Raw genomic sequence first — 15,641 nt, 5'->3', positions numbered from 1 at the left:
TGGTTCACTCAATCGAAAGTGCTGAGGAAACAAACACAATTGAAAAAAATACAGTCGAATTGAACCTCCTCCCGTTTTGAAGTCGGTTGAATCTTATAAAAAAATTGAACAACTAAAGATTTGTTGTAAAAAAAATTCTACATATGCTGTTTTCCGTTAGACTAATTTTATCTCGACATCCGAAGGCTCTCGATTTTAACACATTGTATTATTAGCTAGCAAGCAATCAGAATATTAAAATCAAATCAATCGATTTCAGTCTGCGTGAACGGGCAACAAAAACATCCTCATAAATATAACACACGTTTCGAATTATTATAATACCAAGAAGTGGCTCATATTTCCAATGAACTATTTCCTTTCAGCATACATAAACCCACCTCACAAAACCAATAAAGAATAAAATACGAGATAATTAAGTATATATTCTAATGTATAATCGAATTTCTCTTTAAAATTATGAAGCTGGCAACATCGACCTTCAGTATACACGTGCCACAATAATTCAAGCTTTTCTTTTCTGTCCAAATTGAAAAAGGTTCTGTTTTATTAATTTCCCGGTGATTTTGCTGCGAAACAAGTATCTTTTAAAGTTTTATGTGTTACACGTGGAGGAAAGTACACTTATGCGACCCGACTTTGCTCGGTTTGTGGCAGGATTCATTAACCTAGGTGCTATGATTGACCTAAGAATAGTATGGATTCCGGGTTATTTTGAGGTGTCATAGGTGTAAATTAATAAAGTAAGTTAAGAACTAACGGTTGTTTTTAAATTTGTGAGGTCTGGCAAAATAAACTGCACTGTTATTGAAATGCATAAACTGATTCGTACTGAAGCATGCTCGGCTCATCGATCATATATTTAAAAAAAAAATCAATGATTTTCTTATTTTTATTAAAAACTCACAGCCCCTAATAGAAGCTGATTAACAAGGACCAACGTGGTTAGAGATAATACCTATTTTCAATCTCGACCCAGGAATGAGAAGTGAGTATGTATTAGAGTCGTAGGTCTATAACTGATTAATTGATTCGGATGCGGTTTTTTAAATGGAACGTTTGCTTTAATTGGACCGTGAGTTTCAGAAGTACTTTTAGTTATATAGAAAATGCTTATACGACGTATCATTACGACGCTAATACAATTTTAAAACACCGCTTTTCTCGAAAGGATCCCAAGGGAGCGAGGGTGCTAATTTTTATTAAATTGTACATTTAACCATAACAAACTAGGGCACCTAAGTCTCCTTGATGTACAAAGTCCACAGCTTTCACAGAATACTAAGACTCATGAGTGCATCACGAACATCCTTCTTAGCATACAATCTAATCATCCCAAAATATGAAGGAAACTATATATGTATTAAAATTCAAACAAATTTAGATTTAAACTTTGCATGCATAAGATATGCATTGCATGCATGCACAAGATTTGCATTGGATAAGTTTGGGAGGAAACAGAGGAGTCTATGAGGAAATTTTGACATTCAAGTTATGAAATATTATCTCATATCTCTTAAAGATGTATACAAAAATTATATATGTATAAATAGTGTACCTACTTATACATATAAACTTTGTTTTCAACCGACTACAAATGCAGGAGGTTCTCAATACGACTTAATTCTATTCACTTCACATCTATCTGCTTTATAGTGCATCCACACATGTCCATAGATTTCAGCGTAAGTTTGTAAACTTACATAACACTAATTTACATTACGCTAACATTGAAAATCTCAAAATTTTTCACTTTAAATAGCAATATCCTTTCCTTCGCCGTTGGTTGGATAAGAATTCATGTATTCCGTCTATATTCTGGAAGTTAAAAGCGACGCACGTGGAAATATATTCTAACTTCGCTTCATATAAAATGGAATTTTATTTGGAGGCGACATTATAGATTTTATTTTTAGAGTAACGAACTGTCTTCGTTGGGACTAAAGACGAATTCGGACCACGTGTCCAATTAAAGTAATTTAAATACATAAGAATACTAAAATTTGCTCCTTATAAGTTAATGTAGATAAACGTTTCAAATGTAGAAATTTGTAAATAGACCAAGAACCTGTTTCATACACTAATTTGTTTGTATGTCTGTTTCTCAATGACGCAAAAAAGAACGAATTCCGAGTTGTATGTCACAGGAAGCCAGCGAGCGTCACTATGGTTAAAAGTCAATATTAAAATCTATAGCATACATCCTTATCTTATCTACGCATATCATATATTTAAAAATCCTAGTGTCTCCAAGGATATTAGTAATTAAAAAAATCAGGCCCTCGTTAAATGTTCTACAAAGAAAACCTACAACCTGCAATAGATTATAAAAAATCTAAAAAAAAACAATGACATAAATCTGTGTGTATCGATGAATAAGAAAAAAAGACTGTAGTTTAATGTAATTGAATGTAATTGAATAAATTAAATAATAACGTTACGTCCTTTATTTAGTTACATAAAAGCTTATATCAAGATTTACCATGACTTTTATTTTTAATTCATTCATTCGTTCATTGTCTACATCAACAAACAAAAAACTTCAAATAGAAAAAAATCGAAAATATTAACGTGAAAAGAGTCAATTTGTGAAAACGATGTGAAACGCATTTTCTACAACTCTCAGTACCATTAAATTTTTTAAAGATCTACAAAAAATTACTATGTCTTCAAATTATAAAAAAATTAGAGATAAATCTCAAATCAATATTACTATTACAAAAAATCAATTAAGGCTCTATACTATGTATCTACTAGAAACGAAAGTAGCACAGTTAAATAATCACGAACACTAAAATGATCACTGAAAATCCTTAGCAGCTAAGCCTTGGATCATATGTCGGTCCGTGCATTTAAACTAAATAACCTTTGAACGCGTCCATAAACGCAATTCTTTTTTCGAAGATTTAAAACGCGCTCCAAACATTTAAAAAAGGAATTACAATGAATCGAATAGAACAAGCGCTGACGGATCGTACGAGCGTATATCCTGAAACTATCTCATCCCCCCCGCCGCCTCCACCACCCCTCGCTTTCACGGTTCTAATTTTTGGGGAATTTGGGGCATATTCGTAAATATGAAATGGAAAAAATATTTCGCGGTTATCGTCATTTTACGCTTTATTGCTATGGTCCTAGAGTCCGTTTCGTATTGACAGACGGTTGGAAAAAAATTACTTCATATGTCGTCCTTAAGACGGAGCGCCTCGCGCTACGTATGTGTGTTTTGAACAGAGATTGCGTAGAGTGTCTATTCTTGTGTTATTTTAATTTGACAGCGATACGAAATATTCTGTAATAACTACTTTTATCCATTAATGACCAAATTTTATGCTTAACAAATAACGAAATATGGATTAAATGTTTATTACTATTTTATAGCACATCTAGACATGTTTTATTGTGTCTATGTTTATCAGTAACATGTAACAGAAAAATCCGTGGGAAAGTAGAGAATATAGTTTAAAGTAAACTAGATTTCCATAACTCTAAATACTTTATAAGCAACGAGCTGACTAATGACTACAAATTCACGTTTTAAGTATGACGTGCTAATAGAAAACTGAATTTATATTTCTGTCAAGAATAGTTTTATAGAATCAAAATGTTAATGTTAGACAATAGGCACCAACTTGTTATGCTTTTCTGATATGGTAACGAATTCAAAAATGTAAAACTGTAAATTTAAAACAAGCTCCACCCAAACCTTTTGTGGGATATTTGGAAAGTCGTCAAAACTAAAACTTTGTGATGACTAAAACGTCGAAATATACATACAATGTTTAAGCTAGATATAAATACACATAATTATTAAGTAAACCGAAAAAAAAAGCGTAAATACCTCTCTAAAACAATGACCACTGATCTACAATAACATCCAAATCATTCAGCAAATATTTAAACCAAAACAAATAAAAACCACATCTAATAAAACACCCACTCCACTCACGTCATATTCCATCAACCGGCAATATATAGCATACGATGTAGCTATGCGAAGAAATATATAATATTTTCCTATATGTTTGTTCCATCATTTATACTTTATTACTATATATCCGAACAACTATTCATACGAACAAAGTATTTGTCTCTCCGCGGCGCGTGTGTGCGTGTTTGCGTCTGTGTGCACAAGGGAGAGTTCAATTAAACATTTCCTTAATAAGAACTGAGAGATTTTCGCCGGTACTCTTATTATTTTTTGATATCGTATATATATCAGAAATGACAATTATTCATTATTGATATACAAATAGTTATACGTTCTTACCGTGTGTTTAATTAAATTTATAAAAAGCTGAGCACATTTCGAAGATTTGATTTAAGTTAGTTACAGATTTTATATTAAAGTTTCGGGCTTGAAGCGTTCAAATACTCGAATGAAAGTTAATTTGCCCATCTATTGTTATCTTTAAAGGCTAAGGAATTTAATATTTGTAAATTAATAGTGTATTTTTGTACCTGTATTTGTACCGGACTTCATTAAAAAAACGTTATTATTTTAAAACTTTGAACTTTAGTACTTGTTCAATAGTTGGAAATGTGGGTTAAGCATCGTAAGTCATGGTCAGGTTATGGATGGGTAACCGATTGAAGTTCCGCTAACCAGATATACTTCAACGTGTGGGTACTCGGTCTCGGTCTTTAAATCTACGAATTTTGTATAAATGTTATTATTAATAAAAATAATAATTGAAAATTATATATTGTCATTGTTATTTTTAATATATAATTTTTATTATTCATAGACCGTAGTTTTGAATATCCTACCTGACTATCTTTGACAAATGATTAATTATTATGTTCATTATATTAAAAGCAAAATATGTATGATCCAATTTATATATTAATTTTCCGTATGACGTGTATAAAATAAATTATTTTAATGCTTTAATAATTAAAATTATAAAACCTAATTTACCATTGTAAGCAGCTAATTAAAACAACGGTACGAACAAAAAAGTGATGTCGAAAACGTTAGAGCTGTGGTGGCTCAGTGGTGAGGACCTTGGACTTAAAAATCGACAAGTCGGGGTTCTAGACCGGGCGTGCGTGCAGGAAATAAATTGATTTTTCAATTTATCTGCGCATCTGCAACATCACCACTGTTCAAAACGTTGATGAAAAACATCGTGAGGAAACCAGCGTCAAAATATCGACGACATGTGACATCTGCCAACCCGCACTTGGCCAGCGCGGTGGATTATAGACTGAACCCTCATAGAAGGCCTGTGTCCCAGCATATATGTTCCCAACATATTATACATAGGCTGATGATGATGATGAATGTTGAAAAATGAGCATTTATTTTTAGGTAAAATGCAAGGTAGCAATTATTTTTAGATACTAACTATTTTGCGAATAACGAATAAAAATAATCCAAATTCAATAATTTCATAGAAAAAAATACATATAACAGTTAAATAAAATTGAATTCAATAGTTATATTAATAAGCCCTTTAATTTGATACTTCACGGATACTTCTGTTTTAAAGACTAGGTTCAGCTGCTGGCTTCGCTCACGTGATAAGCTGGGTAAAAAGTGTCGTATCGTAATCAGAACATAGTAACAATAATATCATAATATTAAACTGTAGTGTTGTAGTACAGTACCTATTAGACATCTACTTATATTTTTGGATATGTTTATGTTTACAAATTGCGTGTCACCTTGTTTGTCCGCGATAGACACCTAAACTACTCAACCAATTTCAATCAAATTTGCACAGCAAAATCAAATTTGTGCAGTGTAATGCAACTTAAAATATAGGATTGCTTATATTATTTCAATTACGATAAGTGACCATCGGGGCGGAGCCGGAGCGTGCACCTAGTAAAACTATATAATTTTAGCTGCTGTCTCCAGGACTCTTGTTCGAAACCCAAATTTTATGAGCCACATTTATTTTAACTTAAAATTATTACTTAGTTCATAAAAGCTTATAAGTTTAAAAGTGAACAAAAAGTGATAATTATTCTTAAACTCTTTTTGAAAAGGTATTGTAAGTCGAGATAAGTATTACGCCATCTACTGTATGTTAAATGTAACTCAAAATCACTGCACAGATGTCGTACAAATGACAATTTATGTGAGTTTACAGAATGTTCGCTAGAGGGCACTTTTATCATTTCAATTATGGTCATTCTGTGCGTCTCTGACATTGCTTAAAAAATGTCAATTTCTTCTTTCCAAATAGACGAAGCGAAGAAACGTATAAAAACAATAATGCTATAAAACCGTGAGGAAAAATATAAAGATGTTATAAATAAACCATCGAACATCATGCATTTATCATGTATCCATTCAAAATATGCAAAGAAAAAATCTAGAACCAAAAGAAGAATGGATGACATGTCCTAAAATTGAAATAGAATTCCCAGGACTAGCATATCTTTGTGATTTAAATAAACTGATCGTGGCCAAAAGATCTGATGCTTTACATGATCTATTTGGCGACATACATGGAGGTTACACAATTTACAATGGAGAAGGACAAAAGGTGTTTCTAGCTGTAGAAAAAAAGGTACAAAAGAAAATTGAAATAAAAATATACAATTTTTACGGCAACGAAGTAATAAATTTGGAAAAGCCCCGCGAATATTGCATTAACCGGTTTCTTATATGTGCCCCACCTGGCCACTTTATTGGGAGCGTGCGAAAAATTAAATGTTTGAGGAAATTTTATATTAAAAACGGACGAGAAGAAATAATCCTGACAATGAAACCAAGAGGTATATTTTGTATATATGACATATTCCGTGAGGATGAAAAGATTGGAAACGTCATTAAAAAGAAAGGCGCAAGACACGCTGAAAATAATGACATCAATATTGTATTTCCCATGGAAATGAGCGTTGAACATAAATCAATTTTGTTGGGTGCCTGTTTTCTTACTCGTTATTAAAATTACAATGTACTGACGTACAGTTATATCACTTTCTTATCATTATATCATGGAAAACATAGACTGTTCTTTGTAATAAAATTATATTATTTCATATTACTATTTTCTTGTGTTTTATATTTTACGCGAGTATTGTACATTTATAAATAAAAGACATTTTAACGGATTTAAACGCCATTTATTCATTGTATTATTTAAGCCGCTAGAGATTTTGGTAAAGGCTAAATGAAAAAACAGTTTCCTCGAACAGAAGATGAGATTTAAAAATCTAAGCTTTTTGCACTATTTACTACACTTAGTTCTGCTTTGCGACGCCTAATTTTTAAATTAAAAATATATACTATCCATAATCAGTCGTTGATTGCTTCAAACATTTGATATATCAACAAAAAAATTACATGGACTCTAGAGATTCAGACAGCACTGACTTTCAGACGCCCCTATAATTATAATTATCATTAATATAAAAAACTAAAGTATTTAGAAAAAATACATACACCAATTTTTGTATGTTTTTAATATTTAATCAGAACTTATTGCCATATCAAATTTGACAAGATCCTCCAATTATGTGTATCTGTATGATCTCGCATAATGCAAGCAAGTTAGGTGGACTACCTACCCCGGCAGAGTAAATCTAGCAAAATCCAGCGTATTTTGGAATAATCTATTTTAATCGGTTTGCGCGAGAACTTTTTATTATGATTAGCTAATTTAAGTTTACCTAATTTATTCGATCGAATCGATTTAATTTTTATATACGTGTCGAAATTTATACTTTTCTTGTGCGAACTGCAGTTGCTTTTACTTTATATCACTTGTGAGCTTTTCGATTTCAAAAAAAATATTTTCGAATTTCATCACTTGTTTCATTCTCTCAAAAGCTCAGCTGAAACCGAATGTCGATTCTGAAGTCAAAATAATTTTCCCATACTTCTTAAGTTACTTTAATGAAATGCAAAAGATTTGAACTTTATTTGAGTTTATATTGGCTTTCGGTTTAAATCGACGAAACTTTCAAATATAGAAAATTTTATATTATTTTTACATATATTAATGGGTAAAATGTATTAATTGTATTTATTAATTTGTAATTAATTTGTATAGGGAATTAAAGAAATATGAATAATTAAATTTATTATAGATAATTAATAGCAAAATTCAGTCTTATTAATCATAACCTTACAGTAAATACTTATTGTACATTAGAAAATCAACGAGGAAATTAACGTTTCTTCTTCTTAATTGGAGTTTTACCTTCTACCGGTCCATTCTGGACATCTTCATCACCTTGAATCTTTCTTCGAACTGGCCCGGTGTGTGTTATTGGTATCGATCTCTCTCCCTTTTCACCAGAAGCTTTCGGAGCTACAATGGTCAGCACTCCATCTGACGATAACTTGGATTCCACCATTTCAGGATTGCAGCCTTCGGGTAGAAGATACCGGCGTTTGAACTGTCTAGAAATATATCCATGTTCATCTTTCTTTTCTTCGTGTTTACCTTCCACTATGATATGGTTATCGGCGGTTTTAACTGAAATCTCATCGGGAGAAAAATGCTGCACGTCCAGATTAACTTGAAATTTATCTTTATCCGACTTAATTGTAGAACCGACATCACGGGTTAACGCTGACAGGTTACGCCAAGGTCTCATATAGTTTCGAATTGGGCGATCGAAGACATCTGTTAAAAAATCATCGGACGCTAAATCCAAACCAAATAGCTGATCACGTAGTCGTCTCGGTCTCAATTCGTAATCTAATAAATAAGGTAACAATGCCATTTTCTTACACCGTTATAAACAGCACAATTGCAAGAACTTCCAAACTCGCTCAAGCTCTCAATTCAAAATACGACAGCGCAAAGGTAAAGCGTCGCTTATATAGTTAGAACATGGTTTCCATAACATTCGCGAAACAAGTAGAATATTCAAGAAAGTTATTCTATACAGAGCCACCTTGCGTCTAGTAGCAAAGTTCGAGAATATATCCGCTTGTACAATTCGAACTCATACTGCCCTTGAACAATAGATGGCGCTAAAATAAATATGCTCACATTTTTAAAATTTCATTTACGTAGTATATCAATCAACATTATAATCGAAAATAAAATATCAAGTGGACGCTATAGTAATAACTATAGTATTATCTAATATAGTAGAAATAGTAAATTTTGAAGATTAGAGATCTTTCTCTTTTTTGTTTTTTTTTTTATATCTCAACTCTTAATTCGATCTAGTTCTGAAAATTAGAAGGCGGTTTTATTATTTTTGTTAAAAATAATTATTTTTTTATAATAACAGTTAGGTAGCTACCTGTATAAATTATTTATTATTTATGAAGAATTTCCAATAAAGAACATAGATTGTATAGCCTGCTGAGTAAGCATGATTTCCTGCACCTTTACTTACAATTTTTTTAAAAATTGTAATAATAACAACATTTTATTTACAAGTATGTCCAAATTATTAAAGAATGACAACAATTTGGTTTGTTAAATTAATGAAAACAGTAGAATAATAATACAAACAATAATTAACGGCACAGACTAATCACAATATAGACATTTGGTATTTCTGTACTATCACTACATAGCGTAAAACAAAGTCACTTTCTCTGTCCCTATGTGTGCTTAAATCTTTAAAACTACGCAATGGATTTTGGTAGGAATTTTTTTCAATAGATAGAGTGATTCAAGAGGAACGTATATATGTATAATACATAACATCTATTAAATTACTCCGAATTTAACGCGTGCGAAGCCGCGGGCAAAATTTAGTAAAGTATAAACTAAGTAAAAATATTTGCTATAAATTTATTAAATTATTTGATAGGATAAACGATATCGGAACATTAGTCATGGACTACAGTCATTCTCATAACTAATGATTATTATTATTTCTCGATGGATAGATACAATATATTGAAACTGTACTTTATATGATCTTAACTAGATATTTTTATAATTAACCATTCACTTAGTTTTTTAACATTTATTGTAAAAATGAAACGAGAAACGTTCATTGATAAAAATTATGAACGATAGAATCATAATTTTTAGGTTATGTAGGTATGGCACGTTTATGTCTGCTGACCTTTAAATAGAGTTCATTATTTCCTGCCTACATAAAATGCCGGTATTTATTATCACAATTTTTCCTAATTCTTTTGAAGAAGAAAGTATTGAAATAACATACGTTTAAAGTTTAAATTACATAGATTACATATAAAATAAAATACAATTAAGCTTACTTAAACCGTTTTTTTTTTTAATGCAATGTTGTAGGAATGATTTCTTAATGATAAAAATAAAGCATTGATTTGTGGTATGAAAATGTAAGTACTGTATACTAGATACAGCAAGTTTCTGCTGTATATAATAAATTAAAATGAAATCTACAAGGAAACAGAAACCTTTAATTTTCTAGAAGAATTACTCACTCCTTACTCTTAGATTCCCTAATTCCGGCAAGATTTTATGGGAGATTTTTACTCAAAATTCAAAAAACAGAAAAGAAAATATAATAGGTAGAGGTGGATAATTAATAGGTGTAGGTACTAAATTAAATATTAAGTGGTATCCTAAATAGATACTTTTGATCTAATTAATTATGACTCTACAAAGATATATTTTTGAAGTGAAAAAGCGCATAATCATAATCGTTTTAAAATTTCCTGATGATAGTTTTATCAATACGTAATAAGCATGTAAAAAGTGCATAGTGTTCAAAAAATCAATATAGCAGTAGAACATATTTCTAGATGTACTTTTCAACGATAAAAAGACAATTCGGAAACTACTAGCGCTTACAGCGGCGAGAAGATAAACCATTAAACGGATATAGCTCGAAAGTTCTAGACTTATTTATATTTTCATTTAAATATCGAAAATAATCAATTAAAGCCGGCTTGAAATTCAATAATTTTATTTTTTTATTTTATTTACTATTTTCTGTGAAACAAATAGTTGATTTTCCTTCATAAATTGTGCAATTAACATTAAAATCTATAGAAGGTTCTCGAACACTCCAGAACATTCTATATAGTTATTGAGCGAACTCTACGTCGCCATCTAGCGTTGAATAGTCAAATAACAAAGTTGGAGCATGTACTGTCAACATTTTTTAAAGCAGCAAGTATTATTTTATAATAAAGTAAAACAAACATCCTTATAATCATAACATTCGATATCCCTAGGAGAAAATGTGAACGTTATTTGGTCTGTCTATAAGTCTAATATAAAGTCTATAAGTCTAAGTCTGTCTATAAGTCTAAGTCTCATATAAATTGTTAAAAAAAAATTTAAAATGTCATTTTTTTAATCAAAACCATTTATCGTGGACCAGAACCACCTGTACAGAAACACAAATTGAATAAATAGATATCAGTGGAACACATCAGGCGGTTTACGGAAGTACAAACTAAACAATGTGTAAAATAGATTTATGATGATATTAGATTGATGTTAAATAGTATATACAAATGTTTTTAAAAGCTTTCATAGCAAATCTTTTTTACCAACATTGGTGACCTTTATAAGTTTCTAGCTGCGCCCCGCGGTTTCACCCGCGTAAGTGTCCCGTAAGAATATCGGGTTAAAAGGTGCCTGTATGTTATTCCAGTTGTCCAGCTGTTTACGTACCAAATTTCATTGCAATCGGTTCAGTAGTCTTTGCGTGAAAGAGCAACAAACACACACACATCCTTACAAACTTTCGCATTTATAATATTAGTAGGATAGGATGTACTTATTCCATTAAAATATGGCATTTTATATACTTTATGACATTATTAATTGTAATTAATATTTTAATATGATCAATGTGTATATAATATGTCCTCATTAATAGATCAGATTAATCAGTCTTTGCTTCTTTGTTTAAGCTTATTAGTCATTAAAGATACTCAAAAAGGTTGAGCTCATCTGGAATTTAACGCCCTAAATCAAGAAGTTTCTATTCGATCACAGATGTCGCCCCTTTTGCAAAGCTATAAAAGCGAGCTTATGCTACGAGCCGGCGTCATTTGTGAAATACAAGCGAAGAAGTTGTACTAGTGCTGTTCGCTGCGAAATTTTACCACGTGTATTTAATTCAACTGCACGCCGCATTGAAAGTTTTAAAGTTTGAGAAGATCATTGAAATCTAGTCTATAATGCCTGAAGAAATGGAGACTGCACCTGCGGAGGTCGAGACCTTCGCCTTCCAGGCGGAGATCGCCCAGCTTATGTCACTGATCATCAACACATTCTACTCCAACAAAGAAATCTTCCTTCGTGAGTTAATTTCCAACTCATCTGACGCTTTGGATAAGATCAGGTATGAATCTCTCACCGATCCCTCAAAATTGGACAGTGGCAAGGAGTTGTACATTAAAATTGTGCCTAACAAGAGCGAAGGCACACTCACCATCATTGATACCGGTATTGGTATGACAAAGGCTGATTTGGTCAACAACTTGGGTACGATCGCCAAGTCTGGCACAAAAGCATTCATGGAAGCCTTGCAAGCCGGCGCCGACATCAGCATGATCGGTCAGTTTGGTGTAGGTTTCTACTCGTGCTACCTGGTCGCCGACCGTGTCACTGTACACTCTAAGCACAATGATGACGAGCAGTACATGTGGGAGTCGTCTGCGGGCGGTTCCTTCACCGTGCGCCCAGACCCCGGTGAGCCTCTTGGCCGTGGTACAAAGATCGTACTCCACGTCAAGGAGGACCTCGCTGAGTACATGGAAGAGCAAAAGATCAAGGAAATCGTAAAGAAGCACTCTCAATTCATCGGCTACCCAATCAAACTGGTCGTTGAGAAGGAACGTGAAAAGGAACTTTCTGACGACGAGGCTGAGGAGGAAAAGAAAGAGGAAGATAAGGAAGATGACAAACCCAAAATCGAAGACGTTGGTGAGGATGAGGATGAAGACAGCAAGGACAAGAAGAAGAAAAAGAAGACCATCAAGGAAAAGTACTCTGAGGACGAGGAATTGAACAAAACTAAACCCATCTGGACGCGTAACGCTGATGACATTACACAGGAAGAGTATGGTGACTTCTACAAATCCCTAACCAACGACTGGGAAGATCACCTGGCAGTCAAACACTTCTCTGTTGAGGGTCAACTTGAATTCCGCGCCCTGCTGTTTGTACCGCGTCGTGCTCCATTTGATCTCTTCGAAAACAAGAAGCGCAAGAACAACATCAAACTGTATGTCCGAAGGGTCTTCATTATGGACAACTGTGAAGACTTGATTCCTGAGTACCTCAACTTTATCAGGGGTGTGGTTGACAGCGAAGACTTGCCATTGAACATTTCCCGTGAAATGTTACAACAAAATAAAATCCTTAAGGTCATTAGGAAGAACTTAGTTAAGAAATGCTTGGAACTCTTCGAAGAGTTGGCTGAGGACAAAGAGAACTACAAGAAATTCTACGAACAATTCAGCAAGAACTTGAAGCTTGGTATCCATGAAGACACACAGAACCGCAACAAGTTGGCTGATTTACTTCGTTACCACACTTCTGCTTCTGGAGACGAAGCTTGCTCTCTTAAGGAGTATGTATCCCGCATGAAGGAGAACCAGAAGCACATCTACTACATTACTGGTGAGAATAGGGATCAAGTAGCCAACTCATCCTTTGTCGAGAGGGTGAAGAAGCGTGGCTATGAAGTAGTCTACATGACAGAGCCCATTGATGAGTATGTAGTACAACAAATGAAAGAGTACGATGGCAAGAGCTTGATCTCTGTTACAAAAGAGGGTCTTGAACTTCCCGAGGATGAAGATGAAAAGAAGAAACGTGAAGAGGACAAAGTCAAGTTCGAGAACCTCTGCAAGGTTATGAAGAACATCCTTGACAACAAAGTTGAGAAAGTTGTGGTATCCAACAGGCTGGTAGAGTCACCATGCTGCATTGTCACAGCACAGTATGGTTGGTCTGCGAACATGGAGCGTATCATGAAGGCTCAGGCCCTCCGTGACACTTCAACCATGGGATACATGGCTGCCAAGAAGCATCTTGAAATTAACCCTGATCACTCAATTGTTGAGACGCTCAGGCAAAAGGCTGAAGCAGACAAGAATGACAAGGCTGTCAAGGACTTGGTCATCCTCCTGTACGAGACAGCTCTTCTTTCATCTGGTTTCACTCTGGATGAGCCCCAAGTGCATGCTTCTCGCATCTACCGTATGATCAAGCTTGGTCTTGGCATCGATGAGGATGAACCTGTACAAGTCGAGGAAGCCAGCATTGGAGATGTGCCACCGCTAGAAGGCGACGCTGATGATGCATCCCGCATGGAAGAAGTAGATTAAACTATTTCCCGCCTATTATTAACCATTTAATGGTACATTTGTGTTTTGTTTGTGCACTGGTGTACAGCCAAAGACTGATTTAGTTCAAATTCCATTATTTTAAAATAAATGAGTATTATAATAATACTTCTTTTGTTTTCATTAAATCTGTAATGTTTTTAGCAATTGTAATGGATGTCTATGTAATATGTTTAAAATAGTTGTAACGTTCCAATTGTTAGATCTAAGATTCCAAACTAATTAAAATATTAAAATTCAATTCTAAATAACATGTATCTTTTATTTCAAACCTACCATTTTCTATATACTAATGGCTTATTCTAAAAAGTATTAAATTTATTAGGTCAGTATCAATTTCATTACAAAAAAACATCCCCTTGTATAGTGTAAATATTCAAATTAAAAATTACAATAATTTACTGTAGGATTCAAGGTGTAACCTATTCCAAACTTCACAAAAAGTAAACGTAATTCTATACATTCTCATTTGGTTACCAATTTTATATTAGTAATATAGGCAGTGGTGGATTTACACTAGGGACAGTCGGGGCTATTGCCCGGGGTAAAGGCCCCCAACCCAAAGGTTTTGAAAAAAAAATTTTTAGTATTATCAAAAGTATTTAATAGAATTTTTTATTCTTTTTAATTAATCATTTATTATTCAAGAGAGAAGTATACGTTACGCGCGCAAGCGCACGCATTAATGTAGAATTACATATATTTTTAAGCTTATGATATATTTAAGCAATTACATTTCGACCTTGAAGATTTGGTAATATTTGATTTTTTCATTTTCTGGAATCAAAAATTTCAAATTTGGTTTTCTTTTTGGAGAAATTAAAAACGTTTTTGAGTAATTTCTGCATTAAAACAAAAATAAACATTAATTAATTAATGGAACAATTTCTTAAAAATTTAATAATTTGTCGATTATACTCATTAACTTAAACTTAACGAAAATCTTATACTTTTGAATCTTATCAACTCGCAACTGTATTATTATAGTACATAAATAATATATGTAATAAATTATTTGCAATACATGAAATATTTTAATTATTTAAAAAACAAATCAATGAAATTTCAGTGATGGGGCGGCATTTTTTCCAGTGCCCAAGGGCGGCAGAAATTTAATCCGGGCCCTGAGTATAGGATAGTGGGACTAGCTTCTTTCTGGCTTCAGGTTGACACGAGATGAAAAAATGTTTTAAATAATATGAAAAACGACAGGTTTATTTTATAAAACTTAAAATTCGTCGTTGAATATATGGGTAGATCTAAGAACGTTACAGATATAATACAGAAAATGCATATCTGCTCTTGCTCTCTATAAAATGTTAGTGTAGAACAATTCTCTTATAGGTACTATCTTTTTGCAATTCCTTTAGGTCATATAACAATGTACCATAAATGTTCATAATGT

At 32.9% G+C, this 15,641-nt stretch overlaps 3 protein-coding genes across 3 annotated transcripts; 2 read left to right on the top strand and 1 right to left on the bottom strand.

Moving 5' to 3' along the window:
* The first annotated feature begins 6,311 nt into the window (after positions 1–6,311).
* Positions 6,312–6,905, top strand: LOC119837696 (phospholipid scramblase 2-like). The gene has a single exon (XM_038363427.1). It carries the CDS (start codon positions 6,312–6,314, stop codon positions 6,903–6,905), a length of 594 nt encoding a protein of 197 aa, XP_038219355.1.
* A 1,123-nt stretch (positions 6,906–8,028) lies between these two features.
* Positions 8,029–8,779, bottom strand: LOC119837625 (protein lethal(2)essential for life-like). The gene has a single exon (XM_038363305.1). It carries the CDS (start codon positions 8,689–8,691, stop codon positions 8,131–8,133), a length of 561 nt encoding a protein of 186 aa, XP_038219233.1. The 5' UTR covers positions 8,692–8,779; the 3' UTR covers positions 8,029–8,130.
* Positions 8,780–11,903: 3,124 nt separating this feature from the next.
* On the top strand, positions 11,904–14,480 carry LOC119837645 (heat shock protein 83). The gene has a single exon (XM_038363355.1). It carries the CDS (start codon positions 12,062–12,064, stop codon positions 14,216–14,218), a length of 2,157 nt encoding a protein of 718 aa, XP_038219283.1. The 5' UTR covers positions 11,904–12,061; the 3' UTR covers positions 14,219–14,480.
* Positions 14,481–15,641: the final 1,161 nt, after the last annotated feature.

This window comes from Zerene cesonia, chromosome 28, assembly GCF_012273895.1.
Source record: "Zerene cesonia ecotype Mississippi chromosome 28, Zerene_cesonia_1.1, whole genome shotgun sequence".
Lineage (NCBI taxonomy): Eukaryota > Metazoa > Arthropoda > Insecta > Lepidoptera > Pieridae > Zerene > Zerene cesonia.
The sequence above is the reverse complement of the archived record's forward strand: the minus strand, read 5'-3'. Positions and strand labels throughout refer to the sequence as shown.

What these genes read in the sequence shown, in the direction of transcription:
- LOC119837696 (XM_038363427.1), top strand. Translation starts at nt 6,312, where the DNA reads ATGCAAAGAAAAAATCTAGAACCAAAAGAAGAATGGATGACATGTCCT.
- LOC119837625 (XM_038363305.1), bottom strand. Translation starts at nt 8,691, where the DNA reads ATGGCATTGTTACCTTATTTATTAGATTACGAATTGAGACCGAGACGA.
- LOC119837645 (XM_038363355.1), top strand. Translation starts at nt 12,062, where the DNA reads ATGCCTGAAGAAATGGAGACTGCACCTGCGGAGGTCGAGACCTTCGCC.